General features: G+C 42.8%; 2 protein-coding genes across 8 annotated transcripts in view; both read right to left on the reverse strand.

The window, feature by feature from the left end:
* Positions 1 to 2,625: 2,625 nt before the first annotated feature.
* arl5a (ADP-ribosylation factor-like 5A) lies at positions 2,626 to 17,146 on the reverse strand. 4 transcript variants are annotated; one of them, XM_076085097.1, is made up of 9 exons: positions 16,794 to 17,146; positions 15,616 to 15,872; positions 15,005 to 15,100; positions 14,825 to 14,893; positions 8,422 to 8,482; positions 8,159 to 8,306; positions 4,864 to 4,947; positions 3,905 to 4,056; positions 2,626 to 3,295 (listed from the first exon to the last, which is right to left on the reverse strand). In XM_076085097.1, the coding sequence occupies exons 6-9, from the start codon at positions 8,300 to 8,302 to the stop codon at positions 3,247 to 3,249; spliced, it is 429 nt and encodes a 142-aa protein (XP_075941212.1). In that variant the 5' UTR covers positions 8,303 to 8,306; positions 8,422 to 8,482; positions 14,825 to 14,893; positions 15,005 to 15,100; positions 15,616 to 15,872; positions 16,794 to 17,146; the 3' UTR covers positions 2,626 to 3,246. The 4 variants fall into 4 exon arrangements, with proteins under 4 accessions (XP_075941212.1, XP_075941211.1, XP_075941210.1 ...); XM_076085096.1 differs by lacking the exon at positions 14,825 to 14,893; XM_076085095.1 differs by lacking the exons at positions 14,825 to 14,893; positions 15,005 to 15,100.
* A 2,487-nt stretch (positions 17,147 to 19,633) lies between these two features.
* Positions 19,634 to 24,766, reverse strand: part of cacnb4a (calcium channel, voltage-dependent, beta 4a subunit) — a 29,609-nt gene continuing 24,476 nt past the window's right edge. For all 4 annotated transcript variants that reach the window (XM_076085088.1, XM_076085087.1, XM_076085091.1 and 1 more), the window contains 6 exons: positions 24,303 to 24,361; positions 24,105 to 24,214; positions 23,815 to 23,966; positions 21,896 to 21,991; positions 21,615 to 21,791; positions 19,634 to 20,404 (listed from right to left, as the gene is read on the reverse strand). In XM_076085088.1, coding sequence (XP_075941203.1) covers positions 20,141 to 20,404; positions 21,615 to 21,791; positions 21,896 to 21,991; positions 23,815 to 23,966; positions 24,105 to 24,214; positions 24,303 to 24,361 — 858 coding nt within the window. In that variant the 3' untranslated portion in view covers positions 19,634 to 20,140. The remainder of the gene's footprint in view (positions 20,405 to 21,614; positions 21,792 to 21,895; positions 21,992 to 23,814; positions 23,967 to 24,104; positions 24,215 to 24,302; positions 24,362 to 24,766) is intronic.

Genomic DNA, 24,766 nt, shown 5'->3' on the forward strand with positions numbered 1-24,766 from the left:
TAAAGGAGGATTTATATTGAAGGATATATCTCAAAACCAACCCCATCCATGCACGTGAAGCCAGTGCTTTACATTTAACGTTCAGACATGCTATCACAGTGTTTCAACAATTCTACACCCAGGGAGGGGGGGTACATGATGCTTAGTCACTGGAAAAAAATGACTGATGAGCAGTGAGACCAGAACCCGACAGCTGCAGGATCGACACCCCAAACATAAACACTAACACTGGTTAAGCCGAGCGCACCGGCACCGTAGGAAACAATGCATCTAGTGAGGTAAGAGGCCTAAAACGACCTATTGGTCAGATCACAGAATGACTCTGCAGGAACAGGATATGTTGTCGTTTACAACCCAGAAAAACAATCATCTGCACTGACCTTTTCTAGCTCTATAAGAAGAAAGTGATGTCTTGGGTCAGTTAATGCTGGTGACCAAGAGCTAACAACTTTATCTTTTGTGTGCTATTAGAAATATTAACTCCAATCACATCTTTGGGGTGATTTTAGTATCTGACACCATCACTGAAAATACACTGAGGACACACAGGTCTCATGTCCTGCACTGTGGACACATGTAGACTGTTTCAATGAAGTATCATAAAAGATGAGCTTGTTTTTCTGGGTATTATTTGGTGTAAGACTTGAAAGTTTTGCTTCAAACTAAAAATATCTAAACATTTCTGACTGAAAGCGATTCACAGAAAAGATATTGAAGCTCTCCAGCACAGACTGTTTATAAGAAGTGGACGTTGTCATCGTGACGTTTCTCGTTGGCTTGTAGACGTTTTGAAGCCTCGAGTTTGGTGATTTTGCCATCGCCATCTTGTTTATTTTTTGCAACCAGTGAACAGGAAGTGACCACATTTGGACTGAGGAGGAGTGACGTAGAGACGCCGTATACGTCTCTGGTAGAGACCTGTCAATCACCGTGTAGCCCCGCCCTAAAGCATCCCCTGCTTTATGGTCTGTTTGACTCTAAATGGACCATAATGTACTAAATGAACATCATGCTGTATTGAAGAAGACTTGAAACTAGAGATTGAGACCATAAACTCATGTTTACAATGTTTACTGAGGTAATAAATCAAGAGAGAAGTAGAGTCATTTTCTCATAGACTTCTATACAACCAGAGGAGTCGCCCCCTAGTGGACACTGGAGAGAATACAGATTGAAGACGCTTAAAATCTGGAGCATCCACTACAGGCATTTTTCTTGGACACTTCTTAGGACTTCCCACGGTTCTTCTTGCTGCTGCTCCGTCGCCATGTTCTCTCGCCTCTTTAGCTGCCGTTGGTTGACGTAAAACGAATGAGGAAAACACAAAACACAAAAACTCCTGTGAAATACTGAGAGCTTTTTCTGGCAATCAGCATTGTGTGAACTCGTTTGGCTTCAAGTCTCATCTTGTGATCTTTTCCTTGTTATCGGAGGGCGTTGTGCTCAGTTGTCCTAGCGAGCACATGATCTTAACTCATTTGGATTTCACTTGTGTTCATTCATCTCTACCTTTATCAATAAGCTTTTGCCCTTAAAGCAAAAATGTATTTAGAGTTAAAAGACGGTGAAAAACCAGCTGCAGGGTGATAGTTATCTGTGGGACTAATAAAGGAGGATCTCATCTTATTTGATCTAGATTACACAGTCATTTGATTCAAAGTGAAGAACATTATGATTAATGCTCACATTGAAACCGTCTGCTCAAAGAAAAGCATCCATTCAAATACTTTCTGATCTGTGTTCAGGCTGGTAAATAATATTAAATAATAAAGTGAACCACACCTGGGACTCGTCCAGCTGTGACTTTCAGCAGAAAAGATGACAAAAGATAATCATAAGACCAAAGCATGTGAGGAAACGTGTCATGGTGACAATTTTAAAGATGACGGTAGAGCTTTTTGCTGACTTTGTAAAAACCAACTTCCTCATAGCAGAAGAACCACAGACCTGATGAGTCGACGCGGTCGTAGCGGCGACACAAACGACTGGAGGAGTTCGGCTTCGGTTTCTGTTGAGCTTTGTTTATCGTGGCGTTGAGAAGAAGCAACAAGACGACAAGTTTAACCGGAAAAACACCATAAACCAACCTCCACAAGAAGGAGGAAATAAAACCAACTGTAAACTCATAAACTACTTTATCACCTTTATGAAAGAAGTCAAGATTTAGATGTATTATAGAGAAACAAAGGTTGAACATCCTGTAAACTAGTTGATTTGGCTGCAAAATATTTACTCAAATGTAGATTTATAAGACTTCTTGTTGCTAAAGCTTTTAAAACCGAAAGATTCAGATGTGCACGAGCACCAGCGGAGCACAGGCCGTGATTACGTCATTTTCTGGTGCACACATCTCGGCTTCACGACGCCGATAATAAAGGAGGCTTCGGTGCTATGCTGTGCTTCTCTTTCTTATCTCAACCACTCACTGTGAGCTGCTCGGTCTCTTCTCTCCCTGAATCCCTCGTCTGTCTTAACTCTGGCCGTCTCTCCTCTCTACTCCTGAAGCTGCTCATCACGCTCCCTGAAAAGCATCCGGCACCGTGAGCTCATGTGACACATTCAGCCCCCTGAAGGACAACAGAACCGACGTCACACAACAAGAAACTCATTCATGACATGCTGCAATTCACCTGAAACAGATAAAAACACTTTATTTCACTGATTATTCGTAGGGACTGAAAAGAAGAGGGCATGTTGTGACTTTTTACCCTCCTATTTCAGCATGTTCTTTTCAACCACCATTAACCGTCATCACTCCAACATTCTGCATCAGGCACCACGTTAAAAGAGAATACTGGACTGTACACACGGGGGGTGGGGGGGGGGCAATCAAAATTGCCACAGCCAGTCTGGCAATACTGCAAGGCCACCGTGGGCTGGAGTCCCACACAGCTGGAGAACAAGTCCACGTACAGTTCCACGTCAGACACTTATGCCGACGTCCGTGTTTTGCTGAGAAAGGAAAACCGTGCACACATTTCAGTTTAAATAATTTGAGTCTCGTTGTTCAATGTCCTTCAGTAGAAAAGCTCGTTTTCTTTGTTGTTCCGAGTTCAAGACGTCTTTTGTAAAATAAATTATCACAGAAGAAAGTGACGTCCTGGCGGTCGGTCCGCCCACGTCAGCGCGTCACAGGAAAGAGGAGAGGGCCGTCCATCAAACCTCCATCCTCCATCCTAGCTCACGTCTGGAGGCAGAGAACACAAAGAGCGAGGGAGCACTCTGTATCAAAAGTCAAAAAGGTCATCATCTCACGCGCAGCCGGGACATCATCCACTCGAGACCCTGGCACAACCTGGAGGGACACGAGAGGACGAGAGACGGGCATTAAGATGACAGAATGGCAACGGTTCTTCTTACATAAAAGCACAAAGACGAGTGTTTCTTTACAGTCGAATAGTAATGCGGTTCAGCATACATGTGATCCGTGACACAGTTTAGCCATCAGAGCACGAAATAAAGTTTTACTGACTCAGTAGAACATGCGTTTCTAGTCTCTAGTCTCTGATCATGTTTCATTGTAAACAACCAATCAGTGTTTAAAGCAACAGGAGGAGAGCTAGTAATGTTAGCAGCACCGCTAACGGCTAACCAATGGAGGATCACTTCAGTTACATGATGATGCCTTCAGGCTCTGCTCAGTGAACATGAGTACTGGCTGAAGGTACATTATAACGTTATCATGATGTGTTCACATGTCATCTGTAAAATGTAGTTTTGGTGATAAACTTGAATAAATCCAGTAGTTTGAAGGAGATGTGTTCACGTGTTAATATGGATCATCAATGATCTCTAAAAGTTATATTTGCTTCCTTTTACATTTCCTGCTGATCCGTCTTATGATCCGTTGCAACACTTCGGTCTAATATAACGGGAGTGAGTGATCAGTGAATGCAGTCCTCACCCCTCCCCAGTGAGGGCGCAGCAGGCCTGGATGTGCCACTGGTGGTCTTTGACGGAGGTGAGCTGGAGGCTCTGGGAGATCTCAGCCACCGACATGCAGCCTTTCACATCCTGCTTGTTGGCAAAGATCAGCAGCCCGGCCCTTCTTAAGTCCTGGAGGACAGACGAGAGACAGCGAGAGAGGAGAGGCTGAACAAATGGAGATCGTAGGGCTGCACTGAACACTTGCAAGCTTCATTTAGAACGTTGATACATTACATTAATAATTGCTGCCTGTGCACCAATAACTCAATTTGTAGCCACAAATTTTGCCAACTGATAAATCTAACCTGCACTTTACATCCCTACATGTAGAATAATTAACTGCCACCGACTCTTCATCAGTTCATCACACCATACGTTAGCACCTTAACTAGTAATATTAAGTCTTTTAGAGACTTTAACGAGGCTAATCACAAACACCGCGAGCTACAATACAAACGTTAGTTTATTTGACTGTAACAATGCAGAGAGAAAGGCACCGTTAGCCTGTATGTAGCTGGTGTTGTGGTTCAACACTATAGACTGTATTTATTATTTTTACATTTACATGACAGACTGTGAATTTAACTTTGAAATAAGGGAACTGATATATTGAAGTAGTATTTGAGGATGTCCTCCGAAGCATTTTATATAACACTTCTTTGATCTTGACACAGAGGAGTTTCTGTCAGTGATGTCATGTTGTTCTGAAACTGCTCATGAAAACGTTTATTTGCCAAGTGCTGCTAATTTAATTTGAGCCTTTTTGCAGCAATGCTAGTCACTTAAGTTCAACATAATTCCGAGATAAAGTCATTAAACAATGTTTGTCTATCTATTAAAGACCATTAACTGATTTGCTGACATAGGCTACTTTGAATTGGTGAAATAAAACAAACATTTATATGAATACATACAAAAACATGTCTCGATACTCACTTCATGTGCGAGCATTCTGCAGAGCTCCTCTTTGGTCACGGAGATCCTTTCTCTGTCTGTGCTGTCGACCACCACGATGACAAACTGCTCACACATAACGGAGACATAACGGAGACATAACGGAGACATAACGGACGGTTAATGAAAAGATACCGATTCTCAGCTTCGCCCGAGAGTCATGCGAAGGCACTGCATTCTAATAATGGGAAGTCTGCAGACAGTCGCTGGGATTTAACAATTACTGTGGAAAGATCTGACTATATATCGCTTTATAGAAATCTATTTTAAACAAAACAACCTAAACAAACAATCTCGAAGCAGACTACAGATGATTTTTAGATAAAAACTTCCACCTATTTCAGTCGGATGCCGAATGACGCACTACAACCTGCTGTGTACCTCTGTGTTTGTGTAGTACGTGTTCACCATAACCTGTTGTGTACCTCTGTGTTTGTGTAGTACGTGTTCACCATAACCTGTTGTGTACCTCTGTGTTTGTGTAGTACGTGTTCACCATAACCTGTTGTGTACCTCTGTGTTTGTGTAGTACGTGTTCACCATAACATGTTGTGTACCTCTGTGTTTGTGTAGTACGTGTTCACCATAACATGTTGTGTACCTCTGTGTTTGTGTAGTACGTGTTCACCATAACCTGTTGTGTACCTCTGTGTTTGTGTAGTACGTGTTCACCATAACATGTTGTGTACCTCTGTGTTTGTGTAGTACGTGTTCACCATAACCTGTTGTGTACCTCTGTGTTTGTGTAGTACGTGTTCACCATAACCTGTTGTGTACCTCTGTGTTTGTGTAGTACGTGTTCACCATAACCTGTTGTGTACCTCTGTGTTTGTGTAGTACGTGTTCACCATAACCTGTTGTGTACCTCTGTGTTTGTGTAGTACGTGTTCACCATAACATGTTGTGTACCTCTGTGTTTGTGTAGTACGTGTTCACCATAACCTGTTGTGTACCTCTGTGTTTGTGTAGTACGTGTTCACCATAACATGTTGTGTACCTCTGTGTTTGTGTAGTACGTGTTCACCATAACATGTTGTGTACCTCTGTGTTTGTGTAGTACGTGTTCACCATAACCTGTTGTGTACCTCTGTGTTTGTGTAGTACGTGTTCACCATAACATGTTATGTACCTCTGTGTTTGTGTAGTACGTGTTCACCATTACATGTTATGTACCTCTGTGTTTGTGTAGTACGTGTTCACCATAACATGTTATGTACCTCTGTGTTTGTGTAGTACGTGTTCACCATAACATGTTGTGTACCTCTGTGTTTGTGTAGTACGTGTTCACCATAACATGTTATGTACCTCTGTGTTTGTGTAGTACGTGTTCACCATAACATGTTGTGTACCTCTGTGTTTGTGTAGTACGTGTTCACCATAACATGTTGTGTACCTCTGTGTTTGTGTAGTACGTGTTCACCATAACATGTTGTGTACCTCTGTGTTTGTGTAGTACGTGTTCACCATAACATGTTGTGTACCTCTGTGTTTGTGTAGTACGTGTTCACCATAACATGTTATGTACCTCTGTGTTTGTGTAGTACGTGTTCACCATAACATGTTGTGTACCTCTGTGTTTGTGTAGTACGTGTTCACCATAACATGTTGTGTACCTCTGTGTTTGTGTAGTACGTGTTCACCATAACATGTTATGTACCTCTGTGTTTGTGTAGTACGTGTTCACCATAACATGTTGTGTACCTCTGTGTTTGTGTAGTACGTGTTCACCATAACATGTTATGTACCTCTGTGTTTGTGTAGTACGTGTTCACCATAACATGTTGTGTACCTCTGTGTTTGTGTAGTACGTGTTCACCATAACATGTTATGTACCTCTGTTTGTGTAGTACGTGTTCACCATAACATGTTATGTACCTCTGTTTGTGTAGTACGTGTTCACCATAACATGTTATGTACCTCTGTTTGTGTAGTACGTGTTCACCATAACATGTTGTGTACCTCTGTGTTTGTGTAGTACGTGTTCACCATAACATGTTATGTACCTCTGTTTGTGTAGTACGTGTTCACCATAACCTGTTGTGTACCTCTGTGTTTGTGTAGTACGTGTTCACCATAACATGTTGTGTACCTCTGTGTTTGTGTAGTACGTGTTCACCATAACATGTTATGTACCTCTGTGTTTGTGTAGTACGTGTTCACCATAACATGTTATGTACCTCTGTGTTTGTGTAGTACGTGTTCACCATAACCTGTTATGTACCTCTGTGTTTGTGTAGTACGTGTTCACCATAACATGTTGTGTACCTCTGTGTTTGTGTAGTACGTGTTCACCATAACATGTTATGTACCTCTGTGTTTGTGTAGTACGTGTTCACCATAACCTGTTATGTACCTCTGTGTTTGTGTAGTACGTGTTCACCATAACATGTTGTGTACCTCTGTGTTTGTGTAGTACGTGTTCACCATAACCTGTTGTGTACCTCTGTGTTTGTGTAGTACGTGTTCACCATAACATGTTATGTACCTCTGTGTTTGTGTAGTACGTGTTCACCATAACATGTTATGTACCTCTGTGTTTGTGTAGTACGTGTTCACCATAACCTGTTATGTACCTCTGTGTTTGTGTAGTACGTGTTCACCATAACATGTTATGTACCTCTGTGTTTGTGTAGTACGTGTTCACCATAACATGTTATGTACCTCTGTGTTTGTGTAGTACGTGTTCACCATAACATGTTATGTACCTCTGTGTTTGTGTAGTACGTGTTCACCATAACCTGTTATGTACCTCTGTGTTTGTGTAGTACGTGTTCACCATAACATGTTATGTACCTCTGTGTTTGTGTAGTACGTGTTCACCATAACCTGTTATGTACCTCTGTGTTTGTGTAGTACGTGTTCACCATAACCTGTTATGTACCTCTGTGTTTGTGTAGTACGTGTTCACCATAACATGTTGTGTACCTCTGTGTTTGTGTAGTACGTGTTCACCATAACATGTTATGTACCTCTGTGTTTGTGTAGTACGTGTTCACCATAACATGTTGTGTACCTCTGTGTTTGTGTAGTACGTGTTCACCATAACATGTTGTGTACCTCTGTGTTTGTGTAGTACGTGTTCACCATAACATGTTGTGTACCTCTGTGTTTGTGTAGTACGTGTTCACCATAACATGTTGTGTACCTCTGTGTTTGTGTAGTACGTGTTCACCATAACATGTTGTGTACCTCTGTGTTTGTGTAGTACGTGTTCACCATAACATGTTGTGTACCTCTGTGTTTGTGTAGTACGTGTTCACCATAACATGTTGTGTACCTCTGTGTTTGTGTAGTACGTGTTCCACGATGACCGGAGGGACTCCTGGCCCCCGATGTCCCACATCAGGAAATGAGTGTTGTTGACCACGATCTCCTCCACGTTGCTCCCGATGGTAGGAGAGGTGTGCACCACCTCATTCATTGAACTAGAACATACAGGAGAGGGGGAGAGAAAACATTCATCAAATGATCCATTTATTAGACATATTATGGATGGATAAACCTGCGAGCTGACTGAGAGTGCTATGTTTGGATACTCACAACTGGTATAGAATTGTGGTCTTGCCAGCATTGTCCAGGCCCACAATAATAACTTTGTGCTCTGAAAGGCAATAAAGACACTTTAAATAATTCACAGTGAACTCAGCCCAGCAATCTGTTTAACCCTCTGAACCCCAAAACCCACCGGAGACCCCAAAACTACACTGAATCACAGCCGGAAGGTTTAAGAAAAACGTCATGATTGTTAGATTTTCATCTTTCCGACGGTCATTGAACATATCATGTGTGACAAACGCTTCAGTAAGAAAAAGAACCTGAACCCAAGCTTACAATTGTGATATTTCATCAAAAACATTTTATTCTACATGTTCTCATTTAAAATGTCTCCTCTAATAAACCGTTTATTTTAACCAGATTGTGTAAAAACATTAAACTGTGAGCTCCTCAGAGAAACTATGAAGTCATGATTGATTCATCTGAGACCAACAGTCATGTGACAACAAACCAGAGAAACTTTGACTGAACTTCAGCAAGTGAACACGGAGAGGAGAGGAGAGGAGAGCAGAGAGGAGAGGAGAGAGGAGAGGAGAGAGCAGAGAGCAGAGAGGAGAGAGGAGAGGGGAGAGAGGTGAGAGCAGAGAGGAGAGAGGAGAGAGGTGAGAGCAGAGAGGAGAGAGGAGAGAGGTGAGAGCAGAGAGGAGAGGGCAGAGAGCAGAGAGGAGAGAGGAGAGGAGAGGAGAGAGGAGAGGGCAGAGAGGAGAGAGGAGAGGGCAGAGAGGAGAGAGGAGAGAGCAGAGGGCAGAGAGGAGAGAGGAGAGAGCAGAGGGCAGAGAGGAGAGAGCAGAGGGCAGAGAGCAGAGAGGAGAGAGGAGAGGAGAGGAGAGAGGAGAGGGCAGAGAGGAGAGGGCAGAGAGCAGAGAGGAGAGAGCAGAGAGGAGAGGGCAGAGAGCAGAGAGGAGAGAGCAGAGAGGAGAGGAGAGAGGAGAGGAGAGGAGAGAGGAGAGGGCAGAGAGGAGAGAGGAGAGAGCAGAGGGCAGAGAGGAGAGAGCAGAGGGCAGAGAGGAGAGCAGAGGGCAGAGAGCAGAGAGGAGAGAGGAGAGGAGAGGAGAGAGGAGAGGGCAGAGAGGAGAGAGGAGAGAGCAGAGGGCAGAGAGGAGAGAGCAGAGGGCAGAGAGGAGAGCAGAGGGCAGAGAGCAGAGAGGAGAGAGGAGAGGAGAGGAGAGAGGAGAGGGCAGAGAGGAGAGGGCAGAGAGGAGAGAGGAGAGAGCAGAGAGGAGAGAGGAGAGGAGAGAGAGCAGAGGGCAGAGAGCAGAGAGGAGAGAGGAGAGGAGAGGAGAGAGGAGAGGGCAGAGAGGAGAGGGCAGAGAGGAGAGAGGAGAGAGGAGAGAGCAGAGAGGAGAGGGCAGAGAGCAGAGGGCAGAGAGGAGAGAGCAGAGGGCAGAGAGCAGAGAGGAGAGAGGAGAGAGCAGAGGGCAGAGAGGAGAGAGGAGAGAGGAGAGAGCAGAGGGCAGAGAGGAGAGAGCAGAGGGCAGAGAGCAGAGAGGAGAGAGGAGAGGAGAGGAGAGAGGAGAGGGCAGAGAGGAGAGGGCAGAGAGGAGAGAGGAGAGAGCAGAGAGGAGAGAGGAGAGAGGAGAGAGCAGAGGGCAGAGAGGAGAGAGCAGAGGGCAGAGAGCAGAGAGGAGAGAGGAGAGGAGAGGAGAGAGGAGAGGGCAGAGAGGAGAGGGCAGAGAGGAGAGAGGAGAGAGCAGAGAGGAGAGAGGAGAGGAGAGAGAGCAGAGGGCAGAGAGGAGAGAGCAGAGGGCAGAGAGCAGAGAGGAGAGAGGAGAGGAGAGGAGAGAGGAGAGGGCAGAGAGGAGAGGGCAGAGAGGAGAGAGGAGAGAGCAGAGAGGAGAGAGGAGAGAGGAGAGAGCAGAGGGCAGAGAGGAGAGCAGAGGGCAGAGAGCAGAGAGGAGAGAGGAGAGGAGAGGAGAGAGGAGAGGGCAGAGAGGAGAGGGCAGAGAGGAGAGAGGAGAGAGCAGAGAGCAGAGAGGAGAGAGGAGAGGAGAGAGAGCAGAGGGCAGAGAGGAGAGAGCAGAGGGCAGAGAGCAGAGAGGAGAGAGGAGAGGAGAGGAGAGAGGAGAGGGCAGAGAGGAGAGGGCAGAGAGGAGAGAGGAGAGAGGAGAGAGCAGAGAGGAGAGGGCAGAGAGCAGAGGGCAGAGAGGAGAGAGCAGAGGGCAGAGAGCAGAGAGGAGAGAGGAGAGAGCAGAGGGCAGAGAGGAGAGAGCAGAGGGCAGAGAGCAGAGAGGAGAGAGGAGAGGAGAGGGCAGAGAGGAGAGGGCAGAGAGGAGAGAGGAGAGAGGAGAGAGCAGAGAGGAGAGGGCAGAGAGGAGAGGGCAGAGAGCAGAGAGGAGAGAGCAGAGAGGAGAGGAGAGAGGAGAGGAGAGGAGAGAGGAGAGGCTGGAAGAAGAGGCTGAAACATGTGATTAGTTTAATATATAAAACATGAAGAGCCTCCATTTTTTTCCACCATTGGTAACACTTGTGGACACTTATTCAAATGTTGGATATATAGATAAATTATCAAAGAAATTCAACTTGCATTGTTTTTGTTTTTACGATTGATGACATCATAACTGCTATTCTGCACTAAAGACATGTTGTAGTTCTCTCTTCTTCTAGTCATGATGGCTCTGTTTCTATAGAGGAGCAGGACTTTATATTACAGTTAAAATCAAGACCACAGAGAGGAACATGTGACGGGAGCCAAAACTAAAAACGCCCAGAACTGCTTTCAGGTTCAGAGAGTTTTGTGTTCAGCATTTGTCCGGCTTCACACATCGAGCAACGCTGAGAGAAAGTACTTTCACAGCTACAGATGAGATGGTGGTCTTTAAACAAGCCTGTACGCACGCACACACACACACACACACACACACACACACACACACACACACACACACACACACACACACACACACACACACACACACACACACACACACACACACACACACACACACACACACACACACACACACACACACACACACACACACACACACACACACAGGATGTGACAGCTAGGATGAACTGCCATCTTGCTGCTGATACACTAAAGTGACAAGACAACAGTACGATGTCCTTTGGTCAGGAGAAGGAATGAGGAATCAGAGCTCTGGTTCTTTTCTACAAATCTTTTGTGACATTTATACCTGATCAACAACACTACAGGCTCTTTTTAAAGCTACAATTTAAATCAGTTGTTTCAGAGCCTGTGACATGACAGAGGAAACAAACGAGGAACAAAGACCGGTTGTTTTTTTTTAGTTGTGACTAAAGTGGGTAAAACAAGAGGAACTAGAGCGTGACCGAAAGAGATCAAGATCTTTCTACCGACACGTCTGCTCCTAGACATGCTTTTAAAGTATAAGCTTATCAGAAAGATCTTCATGTTTGGTCTACAAGAAGAGAGACGCCATCACATGGAGGCCTGGACGTTAGGGATGCATTTGTCCTCCAGCTGAGCTCTAAAACTGAATCCCGAATCCTCATTTTGTGAGCGTGGAGCTCTCAAGCACGTCAAATATTAACGTCAGTCCTCGTTGGTTTGTGGACTGATGTTATGAAGCCTCGAGTTCAGCAATTTCACTGCCACCATGTCTTTATCAACCAGTGAGCAGGAAGTGACCATATCTGGACTGAGGAGGAGTGACGTAGAGACGCCGTCTACGTCTCTGGTAGAGACCTGTCAATCACTGTGTAGCCCCGCCCTAAAGCATCCCCTGCTTTATGGTCTGTGTGACTCTAAATGGACCATAATGTACTAAATGAACATCATGCTGTATTGAAGAAGACTTGAAACTAGAGATTGAGACCATAAACTCATGTTTACAATGTTTACTGAGGTAATAAATCAAGAGAGAAGTAGAGTCATTTTCTCATAGACTTCTATACAAACAGAGGAGTCGCCCTCTGGTGGACACTAGAGAGAATGCAGCTTTAACACATGAAGCATCGGCTTAACTCGGCAGAACCGGAGGTTGCCGTCTGGTTTTAACATTTACCAAGTTGGTAACGTTGTTTTTTGAAGTACTGTACAGCCATGCGAAATATTTCACTTCTAATGCTGCATTCTCATGGAATCAGCCAGGTGGATGACAGCAGAAGATGTAATTTTCGTAGACAATGGCAGGATAGTAAGATTAGGTGAGACCGGCAGAGAATATCGGTAACTGTAGATGCCATTGCCGTCCAAATTTAAAGTATGTTACGTAGCTCCCTCACACAAGGAGAACGTTATTTTAATTTGCAAAAGAATATAAGAGAAACCTGCAATTTAAAGTAAAGTAGAATAATGACATAAAATGGACGTTTTGTTTGTTTTTCCCGATCCGTCCAGAAGGTGTTGTCCGTCTGCCTGATTCCATGTGAAGGCAGCAGAGCTATTAGTGACTTATATTTGTCCAGCCTGGAATAACTCCCTCACTGAGCTACATGGAAGGCCCAGAGTGCGTCGGGTACTTTTAGCTTATTGTCCAGAGAGCCTCGACTGATGAAAGCTCCGGCCAGCCAGCGCTCAACAGCAGAGTAAGTCTGACGGACGTTTGGGCGAACACACGAGCACAGATGTCAGCTGGAATCTGAATGATGGGATACTTCCTCACCAATCACAGCAGCAGCCTGTTGCTCGAGGCCGACTGGTTCCTAAGCTTTCTGTACCGCTACGCCTCAGAGCCGATACATAAATAATCTGAATTCTGTAGTAGTCAAAAGCACACTTGATGTGAAACACATTCACTAATGTAAGAATGAAGAAATGTGCAGCAATTCACTCCAGCTTCTCACAGACTGAAGATGACTTCAACAGTGAACTGATGTCTCTTCAGTGGGTTATGAATTAAAAAGAATGCTTTTTATTAGTGGTTGCAGACTTTCTGTAATAATCCATTTTAAAGGTGTATTCCAGATACACTAAAGAAGTATACAAAGCTCCCTCACCTTTCCTGTCTGGAAATACACTTCAGGATTCAGAGAAATTACAGAAAGTATTGTGTGAACCGTGTTAAATAACATTTTCGGCTCCGTAACAACGTACATCACCATTTACAGTTCGGTTGCACCTGTTCAACTAAAACCTCACGAAAGCAGAGGAAGTGAAAGCAGCTGCAAAAGATGAAAACTTTGGGCTTATTTTAATCTATGCAACGGTGTCATGTTGAACCTGAAACAAAAACCACGTAGCTTCAGCAACATAACAGACTGCGTGCGTAGACGTGACACACAGCTTACTACGCTATCTGCAGTATTTGGAGGTCACAAGTCTGTGCAGCTCAAAGATACTTGAGAAGCAAAAAACTAAAGTCTTGTCTTTACTTAAAAAGGTCATGCAGGTGCCGCCTGCATAGCTTCTAACTAAACCAATAATAAACAACCTTACACAGGGGCTGCATGTGTAAAATGCCCATCACAAAGACAATTTACCATCAAATATGATAAGAACTCGTACAATCTTCACATTCGAGAGGATGGAACTAACAAAATGTGGCTATTTTTGCCTGAAACAATGATTTTGAAAGTTTCAATGATCACCAATTCTCAAAATGGATTTGTTTCTGTCAATAAAGTTAGATACACTGGAAACTCTAAATTGCCCCACACTGTAGTGAGTGTGTCCGTCTGTCTGTTCAGGTGTACCCCACCTGTTGTCCAATGATTCGGGACAGACTGGGACAGATTGGGACTGTCCCGAACACCCAGAAGAAGATAAATGTTATAGAAATCTGAACACATCTATGATAATGTGGAAGCCACAATGTTGAATCCTTGAAGCCCTCAAACAATAAACAGTTGGAGAATACATAAGAAGTTGGTTGAGTTTGATCACATGCCCTCCTGCTGCTCTCTGTGAATGGACCTCTGTTGTTCCACTGAGGGTGAAATCAATCAATCGGAGACGGACTTCCTGAGACTTAAAGAGGCAGCTGGGGCGAGATCCAGAGGTTACAATAAAAACCTTATAGTCCGGTGACACGAGGGATTAAAGTGAAACAGAGCTCAGAGAGGACCATCTATCGATGACTAACCACAGGAAGATGGCAACAGCACATAATCACAGCTTTTTGACGAGGTTTACGTCAGAGAACGCAGTCAAAAGAATGTTTGTCCGACATTTTATAAAAGGAAAATATAAGCAGGGTAGGTCTGCGACTATCAATTACTTTAACTGTCTGCAAATTAGGAAACACGGCCATCACAGTTTCACATGATGTCTTCAGATGAACAAGATCTGCTCTCTTTTTATTATTTACTGAATGAAACTCATCGTGTTGTGTTATTAGTATTGTACGGACCTTTGTTGTACTAATTATTTAAGTTATCTGTTTGCAAAGTGTGAACTGATTTTTGGGTTGACTGTGTTGCCGACATTGCACTGAACCTTATTTTAATGATTTATATCAATTACTTTTGTTTTAACTTGAAACACGCCTTTCACAGTTCTCCCGGAGCTCAATGTGGCGTCTTCAGAGTGTTTCTGTCCAAACAGAAACAAAGATCTGAAGAGTCACTTTACAAACGGTATAAAAGAGAGAAAAGCAGCAATCCAAAGTAAATGTTTGATGGAGTATGTAAACGGCTCACAAACCTCTGTGTCATTCACGTCGTACTGTTGGTGGACAGAAGGACAACCTTCTACAGTACGTGAGTCCCTTGTGATCCACTCTGTGGTCATGGTGACCAACTGAAACAGGACGTGGAAACGTTCAAAGTTATCCTTGTTTTGAGGAAGCAAATCAAATTATTTTTGTGGTTAACTGAATTGCTGACATTAGATTAAAAAAGGAGATGTGAAAATAACAATTATTTTACTGAATTATATCAATTATTTCTGGGATTAATTGTTAAAACTGTTGTCAGCAAATTGTGAAACATGCACAGTTTTCCAGATAGTTTTTTGTCTAACCAGACAGAAATCTAAAGAGTTACTTCACAACAGAGAAAAGCATCAATCCAAGGTAATGTTTTATTAACTGAGTCTCTATTACAGGAGTATAAAGCTCTCTGTCTGCTACTCTCTCTTAAAGTGTCCACTATAGTGAACAGAAGTCCCTGTACGGTCTAGAGGAGGAATAATGTTTGTTTCTGTTCACAGCTTCTTCTACAGTATGAGAGTCCCATGTGATCTCCTATCACAAGATACTCCTCTTTCAGAGCATCACAAGCAGACAGCAGAGGGTGGAATGGACTGTGGGTTACCTGTATAAACTGACATTACACCGATTATGTGATTACAGTGCAAAAGTCAATGTGATTCATCCGTCGGTCCTTATTGGCCCTGTTCTTTGTGCTGATGTGGCTGCTTCCACTGTGCTCTGCTTGTGTAGCCGCCTCTCGTCATAGTACAGCACGACGGTACTCATGTTACACAGACAGAGCGTTGGCTTTCTGTTTACGGGTTCAACATCACCTGGTGTCACCTAACCCTCAATCCATCCACGGAGAGCATCAATAATCTACGTTCATGCAGAACCCGGGCGAGCGCGCAGAGAGAGAGAAAGAGAAAGAGAAAGAAATTTGTTTTCTCCAGCAGCATTATGACACAGGTAAAGCAATCAAATCAAATAAAAATATTGAATATAAAAATGCACAAATATATTTATATATATATATATATATACACACACACACACACACAATGAAATAGAATAATGAATTAACTAACTAAACAGTTTGTATGGCCTGTGTACTTTTATTGTTGAGTCCTGAGTCTGAAATAAAGTTTGTTTGATTGAATAAAATACTTTTATATTTTTATGTGTAGAATATTTATATTATACTAAATAAATATTATTTATTTATTTATATATTCTATGTATATATAAAATAAAATATAAACACAATAAAAAGAAAAATTTCCAAAGAATAATCTTGTGATTAAAACTTACCATTGCACTTAACATTTGTTTACACTACCTATATTTATATTTACACTACCAAGTGTTTTTTGTTGTTATTTCCCTAAACGTGTACCTTGTCCTGTATCTTGTTGTTCTTTATGTTTATTCGTTCATTGTTTTGGCACCAGGGAAACACAATGTTGCTCATATACTGAGAATATTTAATATATATATATATATATATATATATATATATATATATATATATAGAGAGAGAGAGAGAGAGAGAGAGAGATGGATGGATGCCAATAAAGGAATAACCTAAACGACATTCTTCCCCACTTTAAACGATAATACGGTTAATCTACGGCTGGTTGGTGAAGCCTACACACATATACAATAAGATAAGAATATAACACGTTTATGTTAACGTGTAGAAAGCTGTTTATAAGCTAACATGAGTCTTTCTCTGCGGGCCTTCTCTTCACCACCTATAGCTCACATGTCTTCATGACAATAACACGGAACCTGTCTTACCTTGGTGGTTAAAAAGCCTCCATAGCTTCGTGAACAGTATCCCCATGGCTGACGATGAAGGTTTCTGGTACCAAAACCGACCGTGTAGCTAAGCTAAGCTAAGCTAGCGTTGATGCTATTTAGGTGCTATCAACTTTAACCTAGCTAGCTAGCGAGCTAACTACACAGAAGAAGAGCTGTCAATGCTTTTAAGTACAACCGCCATACTTGCATTAATCTTAGTTATTTAATCTTAGTTACGTCGCTGCCGCAGGATGTATTACATTTGAGTGTGACGGTTTTGTGTGCTGCAGGAAACCAAAACCCCAAAATCGGTAGCCGCGCTGTGGCTAGCTGGATGGCATCAGCTGGATGTTGTATAGAGCATGCAAGTACGCATGCGCACGGTTGCTGGTGAGCTGTCAACCGTGCGCATGCGTACTAAGCAAATCTGGGTGAAAAGTACAGTTGATATGGCAATAAAAAATTAATTATATATATCAATAAATATATATGATTTATACAACCAAAGAAGACGTTTACTAATCATAAAATCTTTTTTGGAAGACTATATATATATATATATATATATATATATATATATATATATACATTATATTATTATTTTATTTTACATATATATTTATTTATTCATATTTAAGTAAAATATATATGTATTGATATCTAAATAAATAATAAATAAGTATTTATCATTTATATAAAATAAATAAAATAAAATAAAAATTTTCAAATTCATGTTTATTCGTTCATTTGTTTTTGTTCATATACTGAACTGCACTGTATATACGTAGATGGATGACAAAAATGTATCTTATTCAATTATTGTTGTATATTATATCATATTATAATGAATGATTATATTGAACTCAAACAATAGGTAAATTGATGAATTATTTGAACTGCAAAAGGCCAGAAATTCTCAGATTCCAGCTTTTTAAGTGGAAATATTTGATGGTTTTCTTCTATGATACGTAGATTTCTTTCAGACTAAAAAAACTCCTAAAAAAAATATTATATATGAGTTTTGTTTCCTAGACATATGAAGAAATAAAGACAAACGTGTGTGTGTGTGTGTGTGTGTATGTGTGTGTGTGTTTTTGAACAAAAAACAGTGCTATCCATACAACAGCATGAGGGCAGTTTATTTAATTACAATTGTAAAATGACAGTGCACACACATTTCTAATCGATGCATCATTCTCTCACAGGCAGTATTCACATCTTTCAAATTGTTGCTTCAGAGTTTGGAATCAATAAAAGCTACTCTGTATGGCAGATAAGAGCAGAAGTCTCCTTGTTGATCCAGAATCACTGAACACAATGAGATCTCTGGCCTTTGAACTGAAAAGGAAACTAGAGATTTTCAACAAATATTAAATTACAAGATACAAGAATATGTCATTAAAAGGTATATTAATCCTGTATTAGCTGGCAGCATACAGGTGAATTCTTCTGATTAAAAAGGAACTGCTGTACATCTGAATGACAGTAGCAAGTAAATGACAAATGCAGCGCAGTCCTGCCCGAGTGCTTTCTGATAGTTTCTCTCATTGGGAATCTTTAATGAAACTCAAATTGAATACAGTGAAGCTGAAAATGTGGACACCGGGGGGGGGGGAGGTTTCATTAAACCTTTAATAATAATTTAAAATGGAGGAAATGTATCTTTTTCATCAGATGTTGGAGGGCTGTGAAAGAAGAAATGAATGGAATGCACTAAAAGTGAAACTTTAAATAAATGAAGGTTTCCGTCCGATTACTTTGACTGTATTTACATAAGGAAGCCCTCAATATAAGTCACTCACTAAAATCTATCTCACATGAAGTCCTGCCAAACATGCCAAACACATGCCAAACATGCTGGCATGACGCCTCCTGTGACTTCTAGTCCCGGAAGTGTTCCTTCCTTATATTTATTAATAGCTTTATTGAAACAACTAAATCATACAATCTCGTCACAATTTTACACAACGCTCAGAATCAGAACCCATCAGATGGGTGATAAACGCTACATCTGTCAGCACACTTCTAGGTCTAAATGACCTCTCATTCCTGAGGTTTGGAGCATCCAAATCTGTTAGCATCTGCATGATTTTTATATTTTATGTCTTCATATGGTTCCTGACAAAAAGGGGGCACAGGGTAGCTACAGTATGAACCCCCGAAGAGAACACCACAACACCATCCATCCATGTCACTTCAAAAACAAAACGCGTAAAACTGGATTTGGGAAAAGGCTTCCACAGGACTTTTTTTTTTTAACACAGTGGCAAACAAACTTGAGGAGCATTAAAGATGCGTTGCACTCTTCTTCTATCTGCTCCGGGACGCGTGCAAACATGTTCTGTGCTGATCAGAAAGGAGATTGAATGTCTTAGTTTTATCGAATGTAAACACCGTTGATACAACACAGTCTCACGGGAGTTCGTGAAATAGTCACGAAATGTAATCCATTGGTTTTGTTTACAAGGACATAAATTATACGGTTGTTTTAGTGTCCATCGGAACGACATTACGTTAAAAACGAAAGTTAGGCAAAAGAACCACGAAAAATTAGGCTGAGGCAACAAACCAACAGTTAGCTTTAGGCAACAAAACCAATGGTTAGGTTTAGGCAACAAAACCAACGGTTAGGTTTAGGCAACAAAACCAACAGTTAGCTTTAGGCAACAAAACCAACAGTTAGCTTTAGGCAACAAAACCAACAGTTAGCTTTAGGCAACAAAACCAACAGTTAGCTTTAGGCAACAAAACCAACAGTTAGGTTTAGGCAACAAAACCAACGGTTAGCTTTAGGCAACAAAACCAACGGTTAGCTTTAGGCAACAAAACCAGGAATAAGGATCCTAATTGACTTGCCATTGGCATAATTTGCATCCTAAGCTACAAGAAAATAATTGACAATTCATGTCCCTGAACGCAAAACCTATAGATTACATTTTGTAACTTTTTCACAATCTGCAGTGATACTGGGCTGGCTGACCACGTGGCTCTGGCTTGAGGCCGGTATAGCGGCTTGTAATCACAGTCCTACCTGCCTGCTACTGTAGCTGAGAGGGTCCAGAAGAGCCAACGTCGCACACTATCACCTGCTACTGAACTTCACTCACAAGCCACATCATGGGGCAGATCAGGTCCAGCAACTATTCTGCTCTTGTGCTACTTCCAGTCCATATTATTTAGGTTCAAATGCTCATTTGGCAGAAGGCCAAATGGAAAACGAGGTACTACACATCGACAGGAGGTTGTTAAAGTCCAGATGAGTGTAGTAGTTTTGTTACAGCGAGAATGCCTCAAACTCTTCTGTCCACGGTCGTTGGTTTGAGAAAGACAAGCAGGCCGACGGCTCAGTGCCGGTGCCGGGAGTCCTGGCTGAAGCCGCCCGGGGACCCCCGGTTGCGATGAGGTTTGTAAGAATCCTGGTAGGGGTCCTGGTAGTCCTCCTCCACCAGAGGCGAGTGGTCCCGGCTGTGCTCTGAGCCCGAGGACAGACGGTTGCGGTTTTTCCGAGCCTGCTCGTTATGGTAGTTCTCATCGGCGGGCATCAGGCTGTGGCGCTCAACGGGGGAAAGGTCCGTCGTTGTGTGGTTGCTGTTGCGGTTTCTTTGGGCCTGTTTAAGAGAGAAAACACTGATTTGGTAAACAGAAGCTGCATGATTCATGATGTTAAACATGATACAACGTTGGCAAAAGGTTTTCTAAAGTATTGCAGAAATGAGATCGAATGTCTTCGTTTGATTGAATGTAAACACCGTTAAAATACAACAGTGTCATGGCATTTCATGAAAGTCACGAAATGCAATCTATTGGTTTCGTTTACAGGGGACACGAATTGTTTTAGTGTCCCTCAGAACAACCTTTGTTTAGGGGCGACATTACTTTAAAACGAAAGATAGACTTAGGCAACAAAACCGCTTATTAGGTTAAGGAAAAACATCATGGTTGGCCTTAAAATAACTACGTACAGTTAGCAACACAACCATGAACAGTGAGGTTTAGGCAATAAAACCACGTAATCAGGTTTATAAAAATGTTTGCGTCCACCACGAACAAGTCTCCTAATCGACTTTCCATTAGCAATCAGCAATATTTGAATCCTTAGTGACGCGACAATTCATGTGCCTGTACACAAAACCAATAGATTGCTACTTGAGGAGAGCATGACACACATTGAGCACTTGGATGGAGAGCAGACGAGTGGATCATACTGCAGGAGCATTGAGAGAATCTTCTAGGGAAATTTTGATGTTTTTTTGGCTCACCATCAGAAACCAATATTTCTGGTCCAATCCCAACATCCACACTTCAAGATTCACAGACTTTGAAGCGCGTTCCCGCAAATACCATAAAGGTTTATGGCTGTCCCACTGTCAAATCATGTGTTTGAGGGCTTTCTCTCAGACATTTCGAGTTCTCCAGGGGGGGAGAAAGGTAAAAAAAAAGAGGACGGCACATGGGTTTTCAGTCTGGAATATTATGTTTACACAGAAACATTAATGACTTAAAATTAGATATGTGCATAAAAAACATTTAATATCAGAGTAATGCGAGCGGAGACTATTTTAAACACCTGGTTTATTTATCAAGCATTACTTTTCATTTTAATAATGAAGCTGTTTTGACAGAAACGAGTAAATAGATTTTAAAACTACCTTTTGTAATGTGAGGCAAGGAATAAGGAAACTGAGTCTTACCTCACAAGACTCGTGAGGCAAGAGTCATAATGTACTAAATGAACATCATGCTGTATTGAAGAAGACTTGGAACTAGAGATTGAGACCATAAACTCATGTTTACAATGTTTTCATTTGACAGGTTCACCTGAATGGCAGCAGGATACGGGGAGAGAGCGGTGGAGCCCAGGTTGCGTCCCAACAGAGGGTTGAGTGGCGTGCTAAGTGACGTGTGTGTAGCACGCCAGTAAGCCTCCAGGTACTCTGCCAGGTGTTCACAGGCGTCTTCCAGCTGGTTCTCATCCAGAATAATATCAAACATCTCCTGTGGTGGGAAAGGAAGAGAGGAATGAGAAGCTTCATGACTGCTGAAAAAAAACTAAGCAGCTGCTGCGTTGTTTTAAGTTTAAAAGTTTTAAGTTCACTCACAGAAGGGCACTGTGATAGTTTCTCCGCGGCAACAAGCTGCACATTCAAGTGTTTGCTTTGAGATTTCCCTCTTGATTTGATCAGCCTCTGGAGGACCTGTGGTAAGCACATTAAAACAGTAGAAAAACACGAGGAAATATCTTCAATTATGGATTAAACAACGGCTACCACGTCTAAAAGTCATGCCCTACGCCTCAGACTTCTCCTCACTGCCAGTGTGCAGATTCAATCCCCAAAAGACACCACCTGCAGCTTTAAGACTAGTGCAGTGCCCGTTGGGGGCGTAGACGCTCAGGACGTACAGATTGCATGCTTATTGCAGCGTTGTCGAGAACTGCTCACTGCTCTTTGACTCCAGGGAAGTGAAGAAGAGTTTGGTTGTCCCTCCATCCATTGTCTTCAGCTTCTTCGGGGCTGGTCGTTTGGGCAGCAGGCTTAGCAGAATCACTGCTGACGCCGCACTGAACCGAGTGTCCATCTCCCGCTCCATTTTACCCTCACCGGTGGACAAGAGCCCGAGATACTTGGAGTCCCTTGCTTGGGGCAGTGACTCACTCCCAACCCAGAGGGTGCAATCCACTGTTTTCAGATAGAAACCCAATGGCCTCAGACTTTGAGGTATTGAGTCTTTGACTTGAAACGTTCGTACATCCAGAATCCAGCAGCAAAAGTGAACTGCAGTAAAAGAGCCGTGGCTCCATTGAGCGGACAACAAAGCCCTGCATCCTGCTGCAAAGAATGCTGTTCCATTATTTATTCAAAGTTTATCAACATTGAAAGCGTCACCAATTTGGACTCAATTAAAAGTGTCAAAAATAAATATTTAAGATTGTTGCTCTAGCGACTAGCATCAGGTCAAATCTCAACACATTTGACAAAGCACTCCCTCGGTTCCAGCAATACATCCGCCAAGTGTGCAGGAGCTTGTTATTAAAAAGACAAATACAACGTATTGACAAAGAGCTGTGACACTGTTTACACAAGTTGGTAAACTCTTGAAGTAAAGGCGTGGACTGGCCGTCTACCTCGAGGTGTAACTGTAAGTCTTTATAGCTTGAGAACTTGGTGTGAAGTTAGTTTGCACACAGACTATTCTCAGTGGCTCAGTGGTAGAGCAGGGTGGTCCTTCAATCAGAGGATCGGCGTTTCGATCCCCGGTTCCACTAGTCCATGTCAATGTGTCCTTAGGCAAAACACTTAACCCAAAATGACGGTGTATGAATGGGTATGAATGTCTAGTTAAAGTCCTGATGGGCAGGTGGCACCTTGCATGGTAGCCCCTCCCATTAGTGTATGAATGTGTGAATGATGACATGTAGTATTAAAACGCTTTGAGTGGTCGGAAGACTAAAAAAGAGATATACAAGTACAATCCATTATCCATCGGATGGGCGGTTCTGGAGATATCTCTTTTTAAAATGTTACAGTCAAATCACAAATTTGCCTCAGAGGGCTTTAAAATCTGTACAGCATACGACATCCTCTGTCCCGGGACCCTCACATCGGTACAGGAAATACTCCCCCCCAAAAACCCTTTAACGGGGAGAGAAGAGGAAGAAACCTCCCGAAGAGCAGCAGAGGAGGGATCCCTCTCCCAGGATGGACAGAAGTAAAAGAGATGAATGTGCACAGAATGAAGAACATAACAGAGTTACAACACAGTCGATCCATGATTCAAATAATGAGAATAGTAGTAGCACTAACAATAGCAGAATAAAAATAAAAACATGATGACAAATAATAATAACAGCTATAATAGAATAATTAACTTATGCATTATGCGGAAAACACACAGACAGAGAGACAGAGATTCCTCGCTTTGTCGTTCGATACAGCGTCCTGCTAGGAAAGGGCAACACATGTGCTGAATCAGCACAGTTTTACGGATGTCTGTCCGGGATCGAAGCCTTAAATCTCACCTTAGGCGAGGACACTTTAACGTGGACGATAATGGGCGCTAACGAGGTCTTGATGAGCTGTGCTGGATGGTTAATTGTGTCTGCGTCCAACACGACCAGCTGCAGAGACCTGGCCAGCTCAAAGATCCTCTCTATTTCACTCTGGACCTCCGCTGCAAGAAGACACAATGACAACATGCAGCAGAACAGCTATGAACAAGACGGAGGATAAAAGGCAGAATCGTAAAAAACACTCTCGACACCTACAAGACATGCACATCATTGAGGGGGAAGAGTTCCTGTAGCTTTACCCAGGCTGGAGCGGGTGTTGGATCTCTCAATGATGGCCCTCTTACTGGGGTTGTTTAGTACTGACCTCTTGGCCAACGATATGTCAGCTGTTACCCGTGTGATGGATATCCTGCAACAACACATAAAACACACGCGTCACACAGAGCGGCGTGAGGAGGTTTATGAACTGTAACGGCGGGGGGGCTTTGACTGCTCACCTTCCGTCAAACCGGTGCTTCAGGAAGTCAAACAGAGCCTTCTGCATCATATCCGTCACCTGCAGCCAGGAGGAGGGGAGGAGGAGGAGGACATGAGAGGAAAAAGAGAAGAACATTAAAGACAAAGTGTCGGGCATGTTGCAAGCAAACAAAAGAGGCTTCAACATCCTCGCACTACTGAACATGGACTCTTGGTATTATTCACATTGGGCAAATGCAGGGTCCACCCTGTCCAGGTCTGACATATATAGACAGCTCACATCCACACCTACGGGCAATTTAGAGTCATCAATGTCTTTGGACTGTGGGAGGAAGCCGGAGAACCCGGAGAGAACCCACGCCGACACGGGGGAGAACATGCAAACTCCACACAGAAGACCACACGTCTATCCCGGGAATCGAACCCAGGCCCCTCTTGCTGTGAGGCGACCGCACCACCGTGCAGCCCTTAATTACACACTTGA

Source organism: Anarhichas minor, unplaced genomic scaffold (assembly GCF_050575085.1).
Source record: "Anarhichas minor isolate MPS153535 unplaced genomic scaffold, ASM5057508v1 ptg000138l, whole genome shotgun sequence".
In the NCBI taxonomy this organism is placed as follows: Eukaryota; Metazoa; Chordata; class Actinopteri; order Perciformes; family Anarhichadidae; genus Anarhichas; species Anarhichas minor.

Coding starts and splice junctions, on each gene's coding strand:
- arl5a (XM_076085094.1), bottom strand. CDS start 16,839: ATGGGGATACTGTTCACGAAGCTATGGAGGCTTTTTAACCACCAAG. Junction 8,307..8,421: donor ACCACAATTCTATACCAGTT/GTGAGTATCCAA, acceptor TGTATGTTCTAG/TTCAATGAATGAGGTGGTGC. Junction 4,057..4,863: donor GCAGAATGCTCGCACATGAA/GTGAGTATCGAG, acceptor TCTGTCCTCCAG/GACTTAAGAAGGGCCGGGCT.